Source organism: Phoxinus phoxinus (assembly GCF_949152265.1).
Source record: "Phoxinus phoxinus genome assembly, chromosome: 6".
NCBI lineage: Eukaryota > Metazoa > Chordata > Actinopteri > Cypriniformes > Leuciscidae > Phoxinus > Phoxinus phoxinus.
Genome location: NC_136881.1, coordinates 39960728 through 39986625, shown reverse-complemented (window position 1 = coordinate 39986625; position 25898 = coordinate 39960728). Strand labels below are relative to the sequence as shown.

General features: G+C 36.3%; 1 protein-coding gene across 2 annotated transcripts; it reads right to left on the bottom strand.

Annotated features, from left to right (window-relative positions):
- Positions 1-7716: 7716 nt before the first annotated feature.
- Positions 7717-11383, bottom strand: LOC306999676 (adhesion G protein-coupled receptor E3-like). 2 transcript variants are annotated; one of them, XR_013797893.1, is made up of 10 exons: positions 11243-11383; positions 10892-11070; positions 10606-10767; positions 10315-10530; positions 10005-10237; positions 9794-9860; positions 9619-9710; positions 9375-9537; positions 8400-8518; positions 7717-8313 (listed from the first exon to the last, which is right to left on the bottom strand). XR_013797893.1 is itself a non-coding variant. In XM_079614553.1 (9 exons), exons 1-9 carry the CDS (start codon positions 11283-11285, stop codon positions 8459-8461), a joined length of 1215 nt encoding a protein of 404 aa, XP_079470679.1. In that variant the 5' UTR covers positions 11286-11353; the 3' UTR covers positions 8363-8458. The 2 variants fall into 2 exon arrangements, 1 of the variants encoding a protein (XP_079470679.1); XM_079614553.1 differs by lacking the exon at positions 7717-8313 and having other exon boundaries at positions 8363-8518; positions 11243-11353.
- Positions 11384-25898: the final 14515 nt, after the last annotated feature.

The following is a 25898-nucleotide window of genomic DNA, read 5'->3' as shown; positions in this document are numbered from 1 at the left end:
ATAGGGAACTCAAAGAGCTGTATAGACATGTCAAATAGTCTTGTGACGGGAGCAGCAACAATGCAGGCTGCTTTTAAGAACATGGGATCAAGACAAGCAGATTTGTTTGTATTCAGCTTGGTGAGTTCATCCTGGACTTCAGAGGTGTATTGGGGTTTTGCATAAATAATTGAAACAAGGTCAAATGTTTTAAAGAGAACTAAGAGCAAGACCATATTTGGCTAAATATTTAATAAAACACTCTGTGGGCCGTTTGTGTTATATTCATTACAACAGAAAAAGCAACAAGCAACAAGCAAAAAAAAAAAAAAAAAAACACTGCTTACTTACACAACATTACAGAGATGGTAGCTGGTGTTCTTGTAAAGCCTGTCACAAAATACAGTTTCCTGGAGTGTTATTTTAAGCTTGAGATAACTCCATTTTTCATCTGACAGCAGGTCATGTTATAAAAGTGTTTGGGGCAATAGGAACTACCGTTTAAATAAAAGAAAAATACTTACTTTTATGAAAGGTGGAAGCCATTTGACAATCCAGTGTATTTCTGTTTATCCACAAACCAGTTCAGAGGAAAAGTTTCCTGTACAGTTGGAGAATAATCTAATTAGCCATTGCATTGACATGACTTAAAAAAAAAAAGCACATTCAACACACGTGAAAAACATGCCACAGCATTCATATGTTTGCAAATTAGAAGAGTTAAGATTGAGGAGAGTTTTAAACACTTGTTGTCAAAGCATAATGCAATAAATAATGAAAAAATGCTTGTAAAAAATAGTGTTTTCATAGTGGGCAATTAACTATGAATATAATATACAGTTATTGTATATGAATTATAACGATCTTACCTGATATACGCTGATATACAGTGATCCTCACCCAACACAACTGAAGGAAATGTGTGTGTTGTGGTGTTTATAGAGGTTATCTGTTTATCATTCCAATGAGGAAATATGAGCTCCACTTTTTCCTTCTCAAATTCAAATTCAATCTGTACATAAAACAGTCACAAATTCCAGTTCCTTGTCAGTGCATTTTCATAAAAACATGACTTTTCTGTTCTAGCATGAAAATTACACTAATGTATATATCAGGTATACTATCAGGTTTTTATCGGTTATCAGTTTTGACTCGAGGACTGTGATGGTTGCTATGACATTGACCGCTGCTTGACCATTAGCTGATGTTGTTTTCTCTCAGCTCAACACGACCAGTCATCATGACTAATCCCAACAGTAACTTCCTCAATAAGATGGACATTTCAAGTCTCATTCATATGATTCTAGGGTATTCCTCTCAAATCAGAGTCAGTCTATTGAGCTTTTTTCTTTTGTGGAATGTGAAAAATCATGTTTTAAAACACAATTATTATAGTATTGTTTATTATGCTTGCTTATTAAGGTATTTTGTAACAACAACAAAAAACATTACAATAATATAGGAAAGCCTTAATGTGACCTAAACCAAACCAAAATCCAATCTACTAATTTACTTGTTTTGATCAATTGAAAGTGAATCTGTTTTGTCATCCTCGTGTCATTGTTGGGTTTTTTTGAGACCTTAGCTGCTCAGTGAATTATTGTTATAGTTTAGTTTTAAATGTTTATCACTCTCCTTACAGAAGACACCGCTTTCTGAGCTCAGCAAACAAAACAAATATAAGATTAACCAACTTTACAACTTAACCCTCTGATGGTCATCAGGGTCTTGTTAACCTGCAAATGACTTTTACTGAATAAAAAAAAAAGGTTCTCTTTGTCCAGGCATGAAACTTTGTACAGATCTCAACCCTTTCTAGATCTCCAAAAAAGAAAAAATGTTTTAATAATATCTGTTTTTATGTTAGCGTGAAAAAAAAGAGTGACACTCATGGTCTTCTGGGTCCCTGCACTCTAAAAAGAGATGTTTTAAAAATGACACATGTTGTGTCAGTTTTAACACATATAGTGAGTGTGCTCAGGGACAACACATGTTGTGTCAGTTTTAACACATATAGTGAGTGTGCTCAGGGACAACACATGTTGTGTCAGTTTTAACACATATAGTGAGTGTGCTCAGGGACAACACATGTTGTGTCAGTTTTAACACATATAGTGAGTGTGCTCAGGGACAACACATGTTGTGTCAGTTTTAACACATATAGTGAGTGTGCTCAGGGACAACACATGTTGTGTCAGTTTTAACACATATAGTGAGTGTGCTCAGGGACAACACATGTTGTGTCAGTTTTAACACATATAGTGAGTGTGCTCAGGGACAACACATGTTGTGTCAGTTTTAACACATATAGTGAGTGTGCTCAGGGACAACACATGTTGTGTCAGTTTTAACACATAGTGAGTGTGCTCAGGGACAACACATGTTGTGTCAGTTTTAACACATATAGTGAGTGTGCTCAGGGACAACACATGTTGTGTCAGTTTTAACACATATAGTGAGTGTGCTCAGGGACAACACATGTTGTGTCAGTTTTAACACATATAGTGAGTGTGCTCAGGGACAACACATGTTGTGTCAGTTTTAACACATATAGTGAGTGTGCTCAGGGACAACACATGTTGTGTCAGTTTTAACACATATAGTGAGTGTGCTCAGGGACAACACATGTTGTGTCAGTTTTAACACATATAGTGAGTGTGCTCAGGGACAACACATGTTGTGTCAGTTTTAACACATATAGTGAGTGTGCTCAGGGACAACACATGTTGTGTCAGTTTTAACACATATAGTGAGTGTGCTCAGGGACAACACATGTTGTGTCAGTTTTAACACATATAGTGAGTGTGCTCAGGGACAACACATGTTGTGTCAGTTTTAACACATATAGTGAGTGTGCTCAGGGACAACACATGTTGTGTCAGTTTTAACACATATAGTGAGTGTGCTCAGGGACAACACATGTTGTGTCAGTTTTAACACATATAGTGAGTGTGCTCAGGGACAACACATGTTGTGTCAGTTTTAACACATATAGTGAGTGTGCTCAGGGACAACACATGTTGTGTCAGTTTTAACACATATAGTGAGTGTGCTCAGGGACAACACATGTTGTGTCAGTTTTAACACATATAGTGAGTGTGCTCAGGGACAACACATGTTGTGTCAGTTTTAACACATATAGTGAGTGTGCTCAGGGACAACACATGTTGTGTCAGTTTTAACACATATAGTGAGTGTGCTCAGGGACAACACATGTTGTGTCAGTTTTAACACATATAGTGAGTGTGCTCAGGGACAACACATGTTGTGTCAGTTTTAACACATATAGTGAGTGTGCTCAGGGACAACACATGTTGTGTCAGTTTTAACACATATAGTGAGTGTGCTCAGGGACAACACATGTTGTGTCAGTTTTAACACATATAGTGAGTGTGCTCAGGGACAACACATGTTGTGTCAGTTTTAACACATATAGTGAGTGTGCTCAGGGACAACACATGTTGTGTCAGTTTTAACACATATAGTGAGTGTGCTCAGGGACAACACATGTTGTGTCAGTTTTAACACATAGTGAGTGTGCTCAGGGACAACACATGTTGTGTCAGTTTTAACACATATAGTGAGTGTGCTCAGGGACAACACATGTTGTGTCAGTTTTAACACATATAGTGAGTGTGCTCAGGGACAACACATGTTGTGTCAGTTTTAACACATATAGTGAGTGTGCTCAGGGACAACACATGTTGTGTCAAATGTAACACAATAAATGTGTAAGTCATTTTAACACACAAATTGTGTCATTTTAAAAATAAAGCGAAAGGGGCAGATGTAAAAATATGAACCGTTTAATCAATAGTCGAGTACAGAATGCATGTGCACACAAAGTACAAGACAATGTTTCAAGCTCAATGACTGGACAGACTCACTGTACTGTACATTATTCAGTTATTCCCGCTTCAACCCCTGATTGATAATGCGGCTTTTGAGAAAAGTTCATGAAGAAATAACAGCTAACCAAGTTTGTACTTTGAATTTAATTAAAATGGAGCAACTGACAAAATATTGTATATAAATAACTTTTATTTGCACTGGCTGGTTTGTTTGAGAACATACTGTAGCAAACACTGCATACCATTACCATACCACAGTGATGGTGAGTGTCACACGCTCTTAAAATGATGAGGTGAAAACAACACAACCTGTAAAAAGAGATGTTAAAAATGACACATGTTGTGTAGATTTTAACACATGTTGTGTGGATTTTAACACATGAAGTGTGTGTGCTAAGGGACAACACATGTTGTGTAGATTTTAACACATGTTTTGTAGATTTTAACACATGTAGTGTGTGTGCTTAGGGACAACACATGTTGTGTCAAATTTAACACACAACCTGTGTCGATTCTTAATACATCTCTGTGTTTATAAGGACTACACATGTTGTGTTACCTTTAATATACAACTAATGTGTTATTCCTCTTAAACAGCAGTGTGTTGAAACCTTTTACACACTAATGTGTTAGTTACACAACTTGTGTCAGATATGTGTCACATGTGACTGTATCGGTGTGTATTTGCCAGTTACGCATTTAAGTGAAGATTGAGAAATGAACACCTGCTGGTAACAAGCAGAATCACTGAAGGAAAGTTCACATTTGTTGAACTACACTGTTAAAAAAAAACTGTGAAATGTACGGTCAAATACCGACAGCTGTGGAATTTTTTTTATTTATTTTTTTTTACTTCTAAAATAGAAAATTACAGTGTGCTGTTAAGATTATTTTTGTATTATGTTTGTAAATGTTTATAGGATCTGAAATGTCTGCATACTGGTGTGAGCACTGAGGATGGGGAGCCACAGCTGAATCCGGTTCAGTGCCCCCGCTAACAGAGTTTTGTTAACGTTCTCCAAATATTCAGTGTTGGTTCTGTGAACGTAAAAAAATGTCCAGTTTTCTTAGACGTTAGAGGAACTTGTTTTAAAAGGTATAATGTTCCTCAAACGTTCTTTCAACTTAATTTCGATTTAAAATGTAACATTCTAGGAAAATTAATATCTAACATTCCAAGAACATAAAAATGTCCTATTTCCTGAATGTTAATATAATGTTATTTAAAGGTTAGTGTGATGTTCCTAAAACATTCTTTCAACCAATCAAAACACCTGCTGTGAACAAGCACTGAACGAGAGAGAAATAAGAACACAAACTACAACTGACTTCAGACACAGTCTTAGATGAAATCCACTGAAGAGAAAAGAAGACATTATATCTGTGAAGATCTCAGCAGAGGAGGATTAAACAACTCCACAAGTGTACCAGTGTAACCCCTCCACCCGGATTCTTCTCACCCCGCTCCGTGCGGGTCTCGCACCCGAGTCTCCGGCATGAGAGTCAGGCGTTCTATCAAGGAGGCCAAAGACTGCAGCCTCTAGTGTCTGTCGCTAGAGCGCCTATTGAGATCAGAGGAGTGAGGTTTACTCGCACAGCAACTACTAGCTGGCCTCTGTTACACCAGCTTCACTTATTACTAACCTGACTGATTATTTCTGTCAGACGTCTACAGAAGTTTTATTGAGAATTAACAGAGGTTTAACTCCGTTTCATTTGAAGTCACCATAACAGTGATTAGTGTTTCCATTACTTGGGCTCTTAACTCTTAAGTTATCTTTTTGGATGTTATGACAGTGTGTTTGTCAATCACATTTGCTGCAGCAAAGAAAGCTAAAGTGACATGAGATCAGGGGCCTCATTTATAACCGTTGCGTACGCACAAAACAGGCCCTGAAAGCAGCGTACGCCACTTCCGACGCATAAGTTGTGATTTATAAAAACAAACTTGACGGGAAAATGTGCGCACCTGCACGCAAACTCTGACCCATGCGTAGCCTACGAACGCTTTGGAGATGGAGCAGTTTGGCAACACCGATGGTGAGCTGGAGTTAAATGTCTTTTTTTGTCACTTTTAGACAGAAAATCAAAATAAAATTATACATATACAGAAAGATAATACAAATATAATTTCACTCACCAAGCCTATCACTTGAAGCAAATATCCACACCTTAAATGTCCGCGCCAGCGAGCGCGTCAGGCCGTTTAGTGAAACTGACGCATATCTAACGGCAGATGAAGTAAAACTGTAAATCTTCATTATGAGTCCTAATCATAAATAGGCTACAGTTTATATAAAACAATGATTTAAACTATGTTTTATTTCTGATATAAACATTTAGTTTAAATATGCCATATCATTAACGGAGTTAAACACTTAAACTACATGACATTTACTGAAAAGTAATAGGCCTATATATATATATATATATATATATATATATATATATATATATATATATATATATATATATATATATATATATATATATATATTCAATAAATAGCCTATAAATATTTGTTGTGGATGCAATGCTTTTGAACACGTTTCCTTTGGCATGCTGTGTTTCAATGTTTTAAGATTGCTTATCATGATAATAGCAGATTGTGCAAATATAATGCACAACAAGGTCTATCTGTTTCCATTAAAAATATAAATCAATTAAAAAGACTATTTGGCCAGTGGAAAGCTTTCTCTGAAATGTACTTTACACTATTTGATTTATTTATTCAAAAACAAGGCAAGGATAGGCTACTAAATGATTTTTATTAATGTACGGCACATCCATATTTCATATTTTCCTAATGTCTTGTACCGTTAAACATGTTATCACGTGGATGAATAATCATATGCAAATGATATGCAGATGAGGTTATGCCTAGTAAAACTAGGCGTTGTAAGCTCCATATATGGTTATTTCGGGGAGGAGACGCATGTGCGCACAATCTTCCGCTGAGTGGGATTTATGAAGTGAATCCTGCGCAGGTTCTGGCGTACGCACGGTTTTATAAGTCTGAATATTTTTTTGCTCACGCCATTTTTGGCTTTTGGGCGCACGTACACTTTTAGTAAGGATCCTACGCACAGTTTTATAAATGAGGCCCCAGGTGATGATGGTTTCTTGTTAATGGTTTTATAATCATCATGAAATAATTTCAAACGTTATTCTAAAAAGTTATTGCAGAAGATGGCTTGATTTCATTTCTCAAGCTAGATATTCTTCACAAATTAGTCAGTCAGTCTTTCGTGGAATGTGGAAAAACATGTTCACAAACCCACTCATATCACAGTTTATTAAGACATAACTTTGTAACAAAAAATTTATTGAAATAAAACCTGAACGAAAGCAAAAATAAATCTTCAATCAACATGTTTTAATACAAAAATACACTACACCTATAAAACCTGTGACCTTCCCTTCTGAAAATATATTTTGCCATATGAATATTTAAAGTAATATAAAAATTATCTAAACAGAAGAAACAGTCATTTCCTTTCTGGAAGCTTTCTGAACTCAACAGTGAACTCAGTCTGTAAAAAAAGAATATGCATTTCACCCTCCACCAAGAAAATATTGTGATTTCAAAAAAGATTAAATAATACCATTTAGAAGTTCTACATTAATAGTATTTATCAAAAGACTGTTAAAGCTACACTGTGTAGGATTTTCTCCCATCTAGAGGTGAAATTTTATATGACTACCAACTGCATATTAATTTCTAGCCTCTCCCATTCCTAGGGCGTTTTAACTTCTACGGTGGCCGTATTATCTGCCGGCAGTCGCGAGTAATCTCCCCCTCGCATTCGTAACGGTGCCACTGAGTAAAAGCGCGAAAGGCGAAACTTGAATTTCCAGGTGTGTCCCTCTTTGGCTAATGTATTTTCAAGATGGAGGCGCAACATGGCTTCCGCCATTCGAGCGACTCGCTCGTATGCATTCTGAATGGCAGATTCTACGCTTACGAGAATACTTGATTAGTTGGTGGAAGTAATTACAAATGAATGAACAAATATAATTTTTAAAGATCAAAGTGTTTTTTTGCTAAGAATCAACTTAAAAATCACACAGTGTAGGTTAAAAAAAAAAAAAAACATTTTAAGAAATGGCCTGAGATTACATTTAACATCCAAAACATTGATTGTTTTACTGTAATCATAATATATGTTATGAAGCAGCAGTGAAGAGAAGAACAATAATTCAGATGCAGCAACATTGATTTAAAAAACACAAAGATAATCCACATCAAAAATTCAAATCATGAACAAAATGCAAGGAACAAGAGTGTAACAGCTTTACAAAACATGCAAAGACAACAACCGACACAAGGCAACTAAAACACAGGGTATAAATACACAAGGAAAACAAGAGGCTAAAGAGGGACAGGTGTAGGCAAGTGTGGCCATGGTGAAAAACGAGGGTAGCAATGGACAAGGGAATCAGGAACAAAGGCAACCAGGAACTAAACACCGGAAGTGAACACCTAAACAAATGGAAAAGAAACACTTCAACATAGAAGTCCTTAACCACGAGACAGGGGAATACAGGCTGGAATCATAAAAACATCACCTGTATATTAATGGCACTTAAGCAGTACTTTTTATTTCCTGAAGATGATGGTGTATTTCTCAGTGTTGTTTGCATCCACTTAAAAGACATCTGAAGAACTTCCTGTACTGCTGTCTGATCTGGACAAGAATGAGACGAGAGGAACTGAGTGACTTCATGACATCTATCTCACCTCAGAAATCCATGAACCATAATGGAATTTCTTTATAATAAACAGGTCAGACAATGTATTTTAAGAGACTTTCTGAAGTAAATACTAGCTGCGTTTCCATTACCTTTCAAATTGAAAATTGAAAATATGCCCAATGGAAACACGTACATTTTCGCAAAACCTCCAATGTATCGCAAAAAGGCAATTCAAATAAGGTCACCTAATGTAGATTATGTGGTGTGTTTGGACAGAAAACTAGTCAGAGTTCTTTATTAAACCCGTAAAAGACTAAAGAAACCACAAAGAAATGCCACAATCAAGACCTTGAAGCAGGGGAAAACACCCAGAAGCCGCTCCCAAGTATAAGGGGCTTTCCTTGCCATTAATATTTGGAAAATACGCCTATGTCTCCTTCCATTCAAAATAATGGCTAGTGCGGTGGCTGGTATACTTAAACCTACCAACATCCGTTGCCATCATTGTTGGAATGACTTATCGAGAGAGGAATAAATTACGTTTCAGTCGTTATATTCAAATATGTTACAGGGCGGGGGACAGGGCGGGGGACAGGGCGGGGGGGACAGGGCGGGGGACACGGCGGGGGGGGACAGGGCGGGGGGGAACAGAGCGGGGGACAGGGCGGGGGACAGGGTGGGGGGGACAGGGCGGGGGACAGGGAGGGGGACTTTCAACAACTGCCTCTGACATTTCTCTATAAAAGACACGGACTGCCAAGACAAGAACAGGACCTGCAGAAAAACAACTGTAATATTCTTTCATATTCAGTTTTGACATGCATGTTGGTAAATTGATCGATGTCTGACCTCTTTATTGAGGACACAATAGACCAGGAAGATGAAGGTTCCCTGCTGGGAGTTCAAGATCAGGAAGAGGATCTCCAGCGCCTTACTGCCATTAGTGAAGAAACCCAGAATCCAGGAGCAACCAAGAATCACAAACTGAGCCAGTGTTTTAAATACCATAATCCTGCAGAGAAAGAGTTAATATGTATTTATTGACTACTTTTTTTTTCTTTATATGGAGTGTTCAAATTTGAAAGTTTGTTACTTAGTTTGTTTCATCTGTGAAACTTCAGCGTTCAGTTTTTTGAGAGCTGAGTTCAGATTGATGATGATGTTGATGAAGAAAATCATGTTTAACTGTAAAGTATAAAATAATAATTAATCACCTTGTTTTCCCTTTAATATAAATTAAAAACATGAGAAATAAGAAATGTGCTTACTGCTAGTATGACACAAACAGGACCCAGAAAACTCCAGATAAAACCTTTATCCACTTTAATCCAGCATCTGTTTAGAGGAAACACTATATATTAACTGAATTACAGTGTTTGTAAAAAATGTTCTTTAATCAGATGGCAGAAATTTCACAAAAGCCCAGAGCTACCTTACAATATTTGCTTCTAATCAAATTGTCTTTAAACAACAACTCACTCTTCACTTCCATATCCTTCAGGAAAAAGCCCGACAGACACGGCCACCACAACCAGAGCAACCGTATAGCCAATCACACACATGAATCCACTGTTAAGCACCTCCCTCTTTTTGGAGCTGATCTGTGATAGGTTCTTCACACAGATGAAGAGCAGCACAGCTTCAATCAACATCCACACAAAGCCGGAGAGAAAGAGGAAGTGCAGCACACCGGATATCACGGCACACAACACCTGGAGATCATGAGAGACGGTTATGATGATTCTCAGTGAGACTGTGCTGAGCTGTAGGACTCCTTCATCATTCTCACCTGACGAGGGCGTATGAGTCTCAGGAACTGTTGTGTGAGCAGGAACAGAAGGTGAGCACACAGAAGACTGATGCAGATGTTGATTCGAGCCACATTATTCACTCCAGGACTCCACTGACAAAGGGCAAAGGTCAACAGGGCCAAACTGAAGAACACCAGCCCCACGATCACACACACCAAATTCAACAGCTTCAACAGGTCCAGCAGTGAGTCGCTCTGAGAAAACATGTCAGAGTACATGAGTGCCAAATCTGTGCTGTTCTTCAATGCTCACTATAAATGTTCTCGTACCTCTGGTGGGCGGCTGGTTTGCATGATGAGAGCGAATGTGGACAGATGAACACAGGAACACACAGTGAAGCTGCTGTTGGACTTTAAAACAGAACAACCATCTACAATCCACTCGCTGATATTCCAGTACACACAGGACAGAGAACCGCTGGGCTCAAACTCCTTCACAGGGTAGACACAACATTGTACATCAGTTTTTTTTTTTTTTTCAGCAAATCTTTTTCGTTCACAGTAAAGCTTGCTAGATCAGAACAGTGGCTTGTATGAGTCATATAAATGAACTCACTCTGATGTGTTTAATGGTGAAGTTGACTGGTTTGGTGAGTTTGGTGTTGGTTTGTTGAAGAGTAGCTGAGATCACAGTGGACATCATGGTTTTATTCGTGTCATTTGATGTGTTGAAGAAGTCGGGCTTCAGTAGATTCTCCAATGAGTTGTAGCTCATGAAAGCCACAGCAGCTGATCCTGTGAGACAGACCAACATAAAATTAGTCACATCAATTTGCACAAAAAGGGGAAAAAATTAAACTTCTTCAGATAAAATAAAAAATAAATAATAAACATTGGGCTTTATCAGCAGCCAGAACAAATGTTCACATGTGTATTTTTATTGTACTTGTTCATACTTCTCACATACTTGAAGTGCTGTTCTTGGCAATCTCAAAAAGGTCAATATCCATGTTAGCTTTTTCTGTACGGATCGGAGGTTCGTTATTTACAGATGCATTTGGTCCCACCGCAAGAACTCTTACTTCTACAAGAAACAAGAAAACAAAACAGATATAATCTTTTATTTGCTGATGTGTTTTTCTAATTATAGCCCTGTAACCTTTAAATCTAAAAGTTTTAATTGGCATTGATTCCAGTAAGAATATTTAACATTCATGAAAAACGTTGTAATTAACAAAAGGTTTCTTTATAGTGAAAAAAGGTATTTAGATTTTAACCAATTATGCAATTATAAAAAATTAAAAACATTTAGGAAAAGCTGGACTTCTCCAGAAGAACATATTTGACTATGACGCACAACTTTCACAGCATCACAGCTTTGTTTCTCAAATCTGTCAAACACACAAGTACAAACAGGAACGTAACAGAGCTCTTTACCTGTATTGGTGAGATTAATATCTCTCAAGTCGTACGTTTCTGTTGGCTTCACCAGTGCAGACACCAACTTCTCAAAGGCGTTCAGATAACGGTTTCCATATGACACTAATTTTTCTTTATCTTTATTTTCAGCACTGGCTAAGTATGAAATGTTTATCTGGACAGCATCAACAATCTTCAAGTAGTCTTCCGCCATCTAATCAAATACCAAAGAGATGCTACTGTAAAATACAAATGATTTCTATGGCAAAAGAGTGTAATAGCTAATCTATGGGTCATTCTCAAAATATGGTGACAAACTTGCTCCTTGACTTTAGAGTCAAATAGTGACATAAATTCATTTTAGAACAATACGTTTAAAAACAATATGAAATAGTTTTACTTTTATATAAATACTTTTTTGTTAAATTTTACTTGTCTTGTCAAAAACAAAGCCTTATCCCCTTCATCTTGTACAATTATTTGTTAATTTTTTTAAATAATTTACTTTTCCAGGGTTAATGAACCGTTATGTTTTTATTACCTTAGAAAATAGCCATTTCTATCTACATACACCGCGGGTCCATTTACATCAACATGTTTCTGCAGTGGCCCTAAACGGACAAAATGTGTTTCGTCACTATGTTGTTCTTCGTGCAAAGAAGCGAGCTAAAGTCAGCGGATAAAACACTGACACAATGATGAACAAGTAACAATAATATTTGCAATAACATTTAGTTTTACTGAATAATGAAGTAAACATAATGTCTTACTTTACTTTATGTGGTTATCTTTGTAAAGAAACCTCATTGCTTAACTGGCTACTCTGTCTCAGACGACGACATCTTTTCCTTTCGGCCACTGTAACTTCTGTCGGTTGCAATTCGCAACCTCACCACTAGATACCGCTAACAATTACACAGTGCACATTTACTTTACTGTGATTTGCTCATCGCGTTTGTTGGCGTGGCTTAGCCATAGGTCAATTGTGCAAATAAACTAAATAAATATAATAATATAAATTAAGAAGAATGATTGTCTCTTGATTTGTTACAAGATGCTGTTCAAATATGCATATGGTTACTGTGTGTATTGAATTAATAAAATAAATTATAAAAAAAAAAAAAAAACTTTTAAACGTGTCATTAGCTATGTTTCCATCCACCTATTTTAATGCACATTTGAGGACATTGCATTCGAAAAAGGTTGGATGGAAACGCCAAGATTCGTGGATCTCTGAGCTGGTGTGAGTGGAGGAAGGGCTAATTTGCATATCTATAGAACCGCGTATACTAAATGGCATCGGCCTGGTTTCACAGACAGGAAGATAAGACCTTAGTACAATTAGGACTTTTAAGTAACTTTTATAAAATGCCTTAGGAATAAATAAATAAAAACCAGTACTGGTGTGCATCTTGAGACAAAAAAAAAAATGGCACTGACATTTTTAAAAGTTAAACAGTTTCACCAGCTCAAACCTTAATTTTAGTCTGGGACTAGCCTTAAGCTTTGTCTGTGAAACTGGGGCATAATGTTATAACTAATAAGTCATTATTTTATATTCATAACACAAAGCTTAAAAAAATCTTAATCCTAATTCATGAAATAAAAAAATACAAGGTATGGTGTCCATTATGTGCAGGTAATAGTAACAAGCTGTTAAAACATACGACAACATTTTAGGGCAGATAAATAAACCGAGCTGAATTCAAAACATTTTGTAAACCGGAGAAATCTAGATTTTTTTGAGAATGACCCTTGGTTCAGGTCCAGGAAACGTGACTCACTTCAGGAGACATTTGACTCGTCATATTGGCAATCATATCAACAAGATTCACTATGACATCTGCAGTTAACTGCTCCAGAAAAAGAAAAGACAACGGATGAAAGAAAGTAAACATGAATTATAGAGTGTATTAAGCTACATGTAATTTATAGACCATCTTTTCGAAACTCGTTCTAACATACCCCATTGAAGTTGTCTAAAGTCTTCAAATCTGGAAGTAAAAAAAACGGGATGAAATTGAATAAAAACAGCATATGACACACAAAGATGCTGTACACACGAAGGACAGTGCTGTACACACCTCTCAGGCAGGAGCGGGACTCTGCATTGTATCTGCAGATATCTGGAGAAACTTCATAGCTACAGTTGCTGCTGCAGTTGTAGGATCCGACCTTGCAGGAGCAGCCGTCACTCTGGCGTTCGCAGGAATACGCCGTGCAAGAGTCATTTTGTCCACTACAGTTCACATAACTGGACGCATTTATGCAGTTTGTGTTCGTCAGAGGAGAGCAGTAACCGTTTCCTTGAGATTTTACGATTGCGTTACTTATGATTATCATCAGCTGCAGCGCTAGAGAGATAAATCCATCAGATATCAGTCTTTAATTACTAGAGAGAGAAAATCACTGGATATAGTGGAGAATAACCCAGTCAACACTTTGATCTCACAGTGATCTCTCCATATGATCACAATGTGAGGTCACAGTGAGTTAAAAGTGTAACCGCACTGTGCACTCACTGTGTGCTCATATTATGGTCACAATATGAGCTCATCCCAGCTAAAAATGTTATTGGACGTGGACTCCAACATCACTCAGATGTCAAATTTTGGTTGAAAAGTAAAATTGGGTTGACGTCTAAACATGTTTCTGATGTCAGGATCCAACTTTATTAAACAACTCCACAAATAGCATTACTAGCTTCACTTATTACAAAAAAAAAATGCTTTAGTTGGGCTCTTGACCCTTATATTATTAACTTTAGATTTTGCTTGTCTGCTGTTACTGAGTAATAACAGTCAGACGGACAAAGAGAAATTGTGATCTGATGGTGTTTTGGCATAATCATATTGTGATCTGAAATGACCAAAACATATTTAAATAGTTTGGTTTAATTTGCTAATACAGCAGCTCTATATTTCTAAATCATATGATTTTCAGTATTTTTAAGATAATCCAATTATAGTTGATCAAAAACACAGACATCAATAATCAGCCTGTGAATCTCAACAATGGTGACAAGAATAAAGCATGTTGCAGTGGCTGCCACCAATCAACTCATTAATGGCTCCCATCATGCATTGCGGAATGAATAAATTATGATCTGATTTGTCGAAGTAATTTCCTTTTCCTAATTGAATATTTTTCTCATCACCATTGTTGAGATGCATAGACTGAATCTTCATGTCTCTGTGTGCCCAAAATCAAGTGTTTATTTTTTTTCAAAACAACTTTAAAATAAATTTTTCCTTATGTATTTATCAAAAATTCTGGATTATGTAGAATCACAATTATGCTGAAATAAACTATTTAAATCAAATTCAGAAATTATAAATGATTGTCATAACATAACCAATAGATACTTTTTTTCGTTGATCATCTGTCTGTTATAATAACAACAGACACACAAAAGCCAAAGTTAATAATATAAGGGTCAAGAGTCCAACTAAAGCAAACACTGATCTCCATAATGGTGGCTTACAATTTGTGATTTTCTCCTTCTGTGATTCTGCTTGTTATCATCAGGTGTTCATCACTAATGCTCAATCATCACTCAATTAATAACTTAATTATCTCATTAACTTTAACACTCTTGAGTGTTCATTTAACACTGGAGTGTTTGCTGTGAACACAGTGTTTGCTGTGTATATACTTCACATTTTCTCTTTCTTTAACAAACACAACAGCCAGAGAAAAACTAACATCAAATAGTCAAGGCCAAAGAGCCCAACTACAGCAAACACTGACCTCCATAATGGTGACCAAACCAAACAACTACTTTCAAACCAACTTCGACATCTAAACCTCTTTTAAGAGGATCAGTCCTGTGTCTGTTGGGAAACTTCCCGCTAAACCCTTATAATAATGTTAGGGGATAATGTTCTATCAATGTAATCACTAAACATTTTTAAAATGTTTTTAGAGACTGTTATCCTACTTTTTAGGAGAACATTCTTGTAACAAAAATAAAATTAGCTACAGAAACCATAAAAAATTAAACATAGATTTTATTTATATTTAATTAATAAAAATGAGGCAACAGATTACAAGCAATATTATTAATTCAATTTACCAAATTAGAATTGAGTAATAATTAATCAAATTAATTCCTTAAATGTTAACCATTTCAAATGAGTAAAAATTACAAAATATATGTTATTGCCAACATTGAAGACACCTGATGTTAACAAGCAGAATCACTGAAGGAGAAAACCATAATTAAAGTCACCATTATGGAGATGAGTGTGTGTTTTAGTTGGGCTCTTCACCCTTAAATTATTACCTTTAAGTTTTGTTTGGCTGCTGTACATGAGTTATAACAGCAGATGAATAAACGGTGATCTGATGGTGTTGGTTGTGTTTTAGCATAATCATTATTTCACAATCATTTGACCTGAATCACTGAACTCAGATGGAGTCCAATTTGTGACTTAAGTTAACTTTATTAACTATAGCAGTACTGGCCTTGTGTTCCATCATATTTTTAACTTTTACAATGTAAACCAAAACAATTCTAAAAAGTTTCTCTTGTACAAAAAAAAAAGAAACAGACATCAATAATCAGCCTGTGAATCTCAACAATGGTGACATTTATAAAGCATGTTGCAGTGCATTCTGGGTTGCACCAATCAAAACTCATTCATGGCTCCCATCATGCATTGCTTTTTTTTTATTATTATTGATTTGATCATTTGGATTTAATTGAAAAGGCTAATAATATTATGCAGCTAGAATTAATAAAATAAATTTAACTCATAAATTGGACTCTACATGAGATCAGTGATTCAAGTCAAATGATTGTGAAATTATGAAACACAACCAACACCATCAGATCAACGTTTCTATTTGTTCATCTGCTGTTATAACTCATGTAAGGCAGCCAAACAAAACGTATTAATTTAAGGGTGAAGAACCCAACTAAAACACACACTGATCTCCATAATGATGACTTTAATTATGGTTTTCTCCTTCAGTGATTCTGCTTGTTAACATCAGGTGTCTTCAATGTTGGCAATAACATATATTTTGTAATTTTTACTCATTTGAAATGGTTAACATTTAAGGAATTAATTTGATTAATTATTACTCAATTCTAATTTGGTAAATTGAATTAATAATATTGCTTGTAATCTGTTGCCTCATTTTTATTAATTAAATATAAATAAAATCTATGTTTTATTTTTTACTGTGTAATGCTTTCAAAACATTCATAGAACAATAACATTTCTAGCTGGGATGAGCTCATATTGTGGCCATGAGCACACAGTGAGTGCGCTGTGAGGTTACACTTTTAGCTCACTGTGAACTCACATTGCTCACGTTGTGACCACATGATGAGATCACTGTGAGATCACCGTGTTGACTGGCAACAGTTCTCACTCCTTAAAGAATAACAGAATAACACTTTTGACAAGACTATGCCTAAAAAGTTGTTTTGATGATCTATTTTGCAGAAATATAGAAGTAACATTGATACATCCTGCTCTTATTGTGAAGTTTCTTCTGAAACTGTAGGCCACTTGTTTTTGGAGTGTCCTTTTGCTCAGTCTTCCTGGAGTAATGTTAATGATTGTCCAAAATGTGTTCAGTGATCTTTCCTTATCTTAGACACATTCTTATTGGATTTTATATTAATTAATCCATAAATATAAATATGCAAAAAGTAAACCCCGCTTGTTCTTCAAACTAGAATTAAATTTGGGTTACACTTTATTTCGATAGTCCACTTTAGACATTCTATAGCTAAAAGTAACTTGTCAATTACATGTCAACTAACTCTCATTAGAGTATTAGTAGATTGTAGTAGACTGTCAGACTGTTAGGTTAGGGTTAGATGTTAGGGTTCAGGTTACAGGAATAAGTTGACTTGTAGTTCCCAAGTTACTTATAGTCAGTAGAATGCGTGTTGGGGGACCAACAAAATAAAGTGTTAACAAATATTAAGCAGACAGTCTATTAATACTCTAATGACAGTTAGTTGACATGTAGTAGCAAAGTTACTTATAGTTAGTAGAATGTCTAAAATGGACTATCGAAATAAAGTGTTACCTAAATTTGTACTTAAATACAATTTCAATGTCTGTAAAAAAGAAAGCTATATTAAAAAAATAAAATGTATCCCACGTTTAATATTCTTTCATAATATGATTTCATTCTTTTTCCTCTTTTTTCTTTTCTTTCTTTTACATTTCTTGGCAATCATTTTCAAGAGGATATTTAGGCCAGCAAGCACATAGACTACAACGTCATTCAGACGTTGGATTTTGGTTGAAAATGAAAGTCAGTTTGATGTCTAAATCCAATGTTTGTTTGACGTCAAGCTCCAATGTTGGGCAGTCGTTGAATTTTTGTTGGAATAAACCAAACTAAAAGGTGAAATGCATGGCCATACACTTATTACCAGCTTCACCTAAAACTAACCAGATTTACTTTATTTAATGTACGTTTTAATGAAATCATATTTTGTATTTTAAAGTCACCATGGTGGTGGTTAGCGTTTTCTTTAGTTATGCTATTGACCCTTGACTCTTTGATATAAAGTTTATAATGGCTGCTATAATTGTGTGTTTTTAAAGCATAAATGTTGTAGCTATGTTTGATGTTGGTTGTTTACTTGTGAAGCCAAAAATATCATCATGTATATGGCTGAACCCCTGATCTTATACAGTGTCTAATGCTTTGATTATATAGCACTTGTGATTTTAATATTGTAACAGAAGTCATTTGATTCTACAGCATATCTAGCAGTGCTGTTTATCAAATAATATGGTTAAAAAAAAAACTACACTGAAAAAAATGATACTTTGGACCAACCTAAAAACATTGCTGTAATTTGTTACAGCTAAATTTATTAGTTTTTCTCAAGCTATATTTTTGATTTGGTTGAAACGTTAAAATTTTATTTAATATAAATCAAAATAGTTCTTTAACCCAATAATTTTTTTTACATTCAAACAAAGTTAAAATATTGTTTATTATAGAGACCATAAATCATTTTCTTATTTTGGTACAACTAGCATTTTTATTTTGGAAAAAACTACTTTTTACACAGCAGAATCCCCAGTGTTAAATTAACACAGAAGCAGTGTTAAAGTTAATTAGATAATTAAGTGATTAATTGAGTTATGGTTGAGCATTATTGAAGACACCTGATGATAACAAGCAGAATCACTGAAGGAGAAAATTTATGTAAAATGGTTACCGTTATCGAGATCAGTGTTTAGTTTAGTTGGGCTCTTGACCCTTACTGGTTCAACTTTAGAATTTGTCTGGCTGCTGTAATTCATTTATAACAGACAGATGAACAAAGATAAAAGGTGATCTGATGGAGTTGGTTGTGTTTTAACATAATCAATAGTTGGCCTGAAACACTGAACTCATTGAGAGCATAATTTCTGAGTTAAGTTTACCTTATGGATTATAGCAGCACTGTCCTGGTAGAGTATGCCATTTTTAGCCTTTTCATTTAAATCCAAATAGATTAAGAAGAAAACTTCTTAAAAGTCTTTCAGGTAGGCACACACAGATATCAATAATTAGCATATGAATCTCAACAATGGTGACAAACAGATCACCTCTGAACATAAGTCATTATTTATTCATGCAGCAATGCATGATGGGAGCCATGAATGAGATTTGATTGGTGGCATCCAGAATGCACTGCACAATGCTTTATAATTGTCACCATTGTTGAGATTCACTGGCAGATTATTGATGTCTGTGTTTAAAAAAAAAAAAAAACTGTTTTGTATGTGATTAGGTTTTAAGAAATGATTTGGATCACATTGTAAAAGTAACAAACATCATAAATGAAAATGAAATCATGCTTTTCAAGGACAGTACTGCTATAATCAGTAAAGCAATAGTAACCCAGTAATTGGGCTCTATGTGAATTCAGTGATTCAGGTCAATTGATTGTGAAATTATGGTAATGTTAGAACTCAACCAACACCATCATATCACATTTTCTCTTTGTTCATCTGGCTGTTATAACTCACGTACAGCAGCCAAACAAATTCTAAAGTTAATAATTTAAGGGTCAAGAGCCCAACTAAAACACACACTAATTACCATAATGGTAACACACCAATTACGATTTTCTCCTTCAGTGATTCTGCTTGTTATCATCAGGTGTCTCCAATAATGCTCAATCATAACTCAATTAACGTTTCAACCAAATCAAAAATATAGCTTGAGAAAAACTAATACATTTAGCTGTAACAAATTACAGCAATTTTTTTAGGTTGGTCCAAAGTATCATTTTTTTCACACCAACGACAAGCTAGAAAAGTGATTTTATTAAGTCAGATCAAGTATAAAAAGTTTTTTAAACCAATGACAAGCCATGTGCACTTTTTTCAGTGTATTTAGTGCACAAAAACCTTTCATCTACGGCATCGATTAGACGCACCCAGACTTCTTAAAGGGATAGTTCACCCAAAAATTCTGTCATAATATACTCACTCTCAAGTTGTTTCAAACCTGTATGAGTTTCTTTCTTCGGTTGAACACAAAAGAAGATATTTTGAAGAATGTTGGTGAACAGACAGTTGCTGGACCCCATTGACTCCCATATTAGGAAAAAAAGATACTATGGATGTCAATGGGGTCCAGCAACTGTCTGTTCACCAACATTCTGCAGAATATCTTCTTTTGTGTTCAACAAAAAAAGAAACTCATACAGGTTTGAAACAACTTGAGAGTGAGTAAATTATGACAGAATTTTCATTTTTGGGTGAACTATCCTTTAAGAAACAGCATATGAATCTCAACAATGGTGACAATCAAACAACATATCCAGTTAATCCGATCAACTCTTGAGCATAAAACAAGCTACAAAAAATTCATCTGCATAATTTATTAATGCCGCAATGCATGCTGGGAGATATGGGTGAGTTTTGATTGGTGGTACCCAGCATGCACTGGAGCATGAAGCATTTCAGAGATTGTCACCATTGTTGAGAGTCATACACTGATTATTGATGGATAAGTAATAATGAAGAGGAAAAAGTTCAATGCACTAAATGTTTTAAAAATATTTTATTATTTTTGATTAACAACATTGCTCTCATGCTATACAATTTAATGGCTTCTATTATAAAACAATATTAAAAGACAAGTTTGGTATTTTACACTTGCCCTGTTTTCAGATCATTTCTAATGAAATAGAGCGGTTAAGATTAAAATTTGGACACATGCTGCTGTCCCGAGAATTTTTGGTTTCTTTCGCTTTCCCCCCCACCTCCACAATGGCTGGATAGGTGCACTGAAATATCCTTCCTTAAACGCATTAAACTTTCGTTTACGAAGACGTGAAACTCACTGAGTGGTCAGGGTTGTTCACTGATATGCTCACACAAAAATCGCTGCAAAAGATGCTTTCCAACAGGTTTTATCGTAGTTTTTGTCCAACTCCATTGACTTGTACCTCACAGCACATCCAATACAAGTCAATGGAGTTTGAGTTGTTGACTCCTCCTCTGCTGAGATCTTCAGAGATTTGATGTGCTGCCATGCATGTCATATTTTTTTGCGGTGCTTATTCCAACCAAAATTACACATCTGTCTGACGTTGGAGCTTGACGCCAAACAAACTTTGGGTTTAGACATCAACCCGACTTTAATTTTCAACCAAAATATGACGTCAGACTGACGTTGGATTAGTTGGAGTCCAACGTCTTCCTGACGTCACATTGACGTACAGTGTTTGCTGGGAGGCTTCTTTATATTTTTCTAGTTGACTATTGAGCCATAACTTGTTATTGTTTGTAAGTTTGTCCGTTTTTGTATCGTATACATGTTAAAATTTGCAATAAACAAAATAAATATTAATATATCTAAGGGCAATATTTTCTATATAAACATTATTCTAATTTTTTTTTTAAAAGATGATTTTAAGGCATTTTTTGCCAGGATTCAAACATGGGTAAAGCGCAACTGCTTTACATGTCTTACCACATAGCTATTCGCTCCATTTGCGTTACTTCTTTTGAAAAATAATTTTGCTCATTCCCTTTTAAATGAACATTTGTATTTTGTTTAACATGAGCTAAGAAAGCAGCTACTCACCTGTTAAATGAAGGATGATGTTCATTGTGATCTTGAAAAGGCTTCACATTGATAATCCTCTAAAGAGAAAGTAGTGTCCACTGTCAGCCTCTGAACAGTAAACTGATGTGATCACTACGGCTTCCGAGGAAGATGCATTTGCATTCAGTCGAGAATATCGCACAGCCCTCACATATTCAAAAACTGTGGCTTTTAACACTGTGCTTTCGTCAAACATAATTTACATAATTTCAGGAAAATATTGTGCATCTATCAATAGCCAATAAAGGGTTGTGTTGTTCGACAGTATGTTGAAAAGCATAAATTGGTAATAGGTGAGGTTATCGTGATCGAGTGTAAAAGGAGCATGAGAAAATCGTGAAACAATTTGCATTTCTGAATGCAAGACTGCAAGAATTTAATTTCAACTTCTACGATACATAATATTGTGTTAAGATTCAGGGAATCCAGAGAAATCGACACCAATGAATGAGAAATCATCATATACCATATTGGAGGCCATTTGCATCTCTGTAACTGAAGGAGAAAGCCATACATCAGTTCAACATGCCGGCGTGTTCTCAGGGGCCGAGCTCATCTCAGATGATCCGAAACACAGTGGAAATCTGTGCAGTCAGATGAGTCCACGTTTCAGCAACGGACACTGAGGTCTCAGTCTCGAAGACAAAAGGGACCATCCAGACGTTCATCAGCGACAGGTATAAAAGCAAACATCTGTCATGTAGAGGTGCATCAGTGCAAACGGCACGAGTGACTTGCATGTGTGTGAGGGTATCACTGACATGGAGGCATATATGCCTTTATTGGGATTGTAGAGACATGTAATGGTATCAAGATTTCTGGGAAGCAATTAAGTCAATGCCAGGTCATGACACTTTAATTGCATTTTACAAAATATCCCAACTTTTCTGAATTTGGGGTTGTAGAAAAATATATTTGGTACAACTAGAGTAAAATATCCAATATCTTCATAAACAACATTTTCACAGTTCTAAAACTGTTTTGATTGTGTCATCTGAGACTGAATGAATCCCTCTGATACCCCTTTTCCACCAAGGCAGAGCTGGTGCTGGTTCGGAGCCAGAGCCTAGTTTCAAATCGGTTCTTTGTTTTTCCACCGCCAAAGCACCAGCTCCGAACCAGTAAAACTGGTTCTTAAGTAGCACCAAATCATTGCAGGGTCTAGAACGGAGCCAAGTAAGAACCGCTTGCGTCAGGGGCTGGGGGCGGGGTTACCGTGACCAACAAGACGAATAGAAACTTGTGACCGCCATTTTTAAATAGCAGCTAGTCGAGCTAATAGCAGCTCGATTATAATATCCGTCTATGTAAGTTACGGCGAGCTGCACGAACGCGTTGGATTCCGATGTATTTTTGCAATCCCATGAGGATCCATAGTATTGCAACGTCCGTTATTGTTGATGGCTTGTTCGAGATGCATCGGAGCGGCGCGGACCGATCAGAGCTCCGGGAGTATTTGGAGAGCATGTGACTCCTTGTGCTTTTGATCGCTTTCGCAGTGCTTTGATGTCACGCGGCGATCGGTCTGCGAGAAGCCGAACCATCTCGAACAAGCCTGGTGTGTTTTTGTTTGGCGCTGCCGCGCTAGCGTTGCTGGGCAACATGAGATGTATACACAGTGACGTAATATCTGGCTCTGTTTTGGCTCTCTAGCCTGTGGAAAGGCAAACCGGTTCTTAGAAGAACCGTCAGTAGAACCAACTCCGAACCGGCTCTAGTTCTAGCTCTGAACCAGCACCTGGTTCTTGTTGGTGGAAAAGGGGTATGAATGCCATTTTAGTGATTCGATCACAATGTATCTTGGTTTTTACTGCATATGCTGGACGGACTCACTAACGCTCACATGAAAGCCACAGACGTGTGTTTTTCTTTCAGACTGGTCTAAGATCAAACCACCCTGCTCAAATGTGATCCACAACAACTGACAACCACCACAAACTGATCTCTTATCTGCGAGCGAGTTAACAATGCCAACATGCTCTTACGGGAAGAGAATAGAAGTAATCATTATGTTTATCATCAGTGTGAAAATGCTTTTTTAAACCACACACACACACACACACACACACACACAAATGCATGTTTGATGTGTTTTAGCTGAAAGCAACTTGCACTGACACATCTTAAAATATGTCAGTACCATTGTTTTGTCTCAAAATACACCAGTAATGTGTTTTTTTCCCCTATAGGGCACGTTTATAAAAGCTACTGAAATGCCCTAATTGAACTAAGGCCTAATCCTAACCCTGTCTGTGAAAGCAGGCCCAAGCAGAGACAGTTTTAAGATACGTTTTTTAAACATTAATTATAGCCATCCAACATTACAGTTGAAAGCTATATATTTTTTAAAACATTTATTAGTCTTCAAAAAAAGTAACAATTTCAAGTCTGATCCATCCCTCAAACTCTGATTATTGACTCTAGTCGTAAATATAAATTCTAATCAGATTATCTGATTATTTCACAGATATCAGTTAAAGGGTATAATCCCCTTTTCACAAGATGTAAAATAAGTATCTGATGTCCCCAGAGTGTGTATGTGAAGTTTTAGCTCAAAATACCCCACAGATATTTTGGTCCCACTATATATAGTGGCTTTAAAGCCACGTTTCCACCGCGGGAACATTCTCCAGGAACTAGGAACTTTGGGGTGGTACTCGGTGTGTTTACACCGCAGGAATCAGGGTCTAAATGAAGTTCCGGGTAAATATTTCCCCCTCAGAAAGTCCCTGCTGGCGAGGTAGTACTTTTTCAAAGTTCAGGAACTTTCGGGGGCGGGACTTGTGCGCTGAACATGCTGATTGGTTGTGTCCACGCCGCATTTTGACTGGATGACTCTACGCAGCATTCTATTTTAACCGGCATTTTTAAAAATCTATTGCGGTTCGTGGCTTCATGCGCGAGAGTTGTCCGTCTGCAAATATGGAATTTACATTTTTTTTTTAAACACAGCTGGACCGACGACGAGGTTACGTAGCCTATTTGTGTAACAGGAAATTTTCTGCGCGTTCGTCCCAGCCATCTCACATTCAATGTCCGCAATACATCACAAACACAACTGCAGCACAGTTTTAATCTCCTCCATACTTATTATAAATGTGGCGCTCAAAACGGATTACTGTCCGCCGCAGACTGGGAGGAGCAGACGCGCGCAGTTTATAATCTTCCCGGTACTTTAGACCGTGGTGTAAACGCAGAAAGCAACCGGTCTGGGGCAAAAAAAGTTCCTGGGAAAAAAGTTCCTGGGACAAATTGTTCCGGGTAATTTCGGTGGAAACGCGGCTTAAGTACGTTGTACTTATATCGAAAAATAAGTGCAATGTACTTATTGTGTTCATGTTGTATTTTAAAACACTTTTCCTGCTAATTAGGTGTGATACAGGTAAGGTTAGGGCCAGGTGTGCTGGTATGGGTAGGTGACCATTTTAGGTTATTTTCTCAAAAAGTGGCCATTTTAACATGCTATATAAAATATAGCATGTTATAATTGTCACTTTTTGAGGGTGAGTAAAAACGCACCATTTTTGTGTCTGTCCCTTTAAATGCAAATGAGCTGCTGCTCCTGGCACAGTGGGCAAAGTTACATATGAATGTATATATTGTTTATTAGAATTCACACAAAATTGTTAGTTTACATACACTTGATATGACTGCCTAATTGAAGTGTGAGTGCCTTTCCCTTTAATTGTGGTGATGACATCATAAGTCAATATCATTTCCTGTTCTCTTCCTCTTTGCATTGGTGATACACTGGAGAGGTGAGGTTATGTTGGGCTCCTGATAATCTTTTTTAATCCTAATTTTAATTGTTGCTTTTATGTCTGTATGTATATAATATTATTTTACCTATCTGTGTGGTTATTTTTGTCATTTCATCCCGTTTAAGTTATATTTTTACATCTGGGCCTAAATGTGGAAATGAGAGCACATGTGACAAGTGTACATCACATTTGTTTATAGATAAAGCAAGGATGACTCTCACTAAGAGGCTGCTTACATTTGTTTTATATCAAGTATGTTTTCTATTATATTAATTTTCTTGTTCAATGTGATTTTCCTCTCTTTGCATTGGTGATGCACTGGAGAGATGAAGCAAGGGCGACTCTTACACT

Bases quoted from the DNA above. Each gene is read 5' to 3' on its own strand.
- LOC306999676 (XM_079614553.1), bottom strand. From the start codon at position 11,285: ATGGATATTGACCTTTTTGAGATTGCCAAGAACAGCACTTCAA. The intron at 10,531-10,605 runs GTACGAGAACAT...ATGTTTTCTCAG, and splicing joins AAACCAGCCGCCCACCAGAG to AGCGACTCACTGCTGGACCT. The intron at 10,238-10,314 runs GTGAGAATGATG...CATGATCTCCAG, and splicing joins GACTCATACGCCCTCGTCAG to GTGTTGTGTGCCGTGATATC.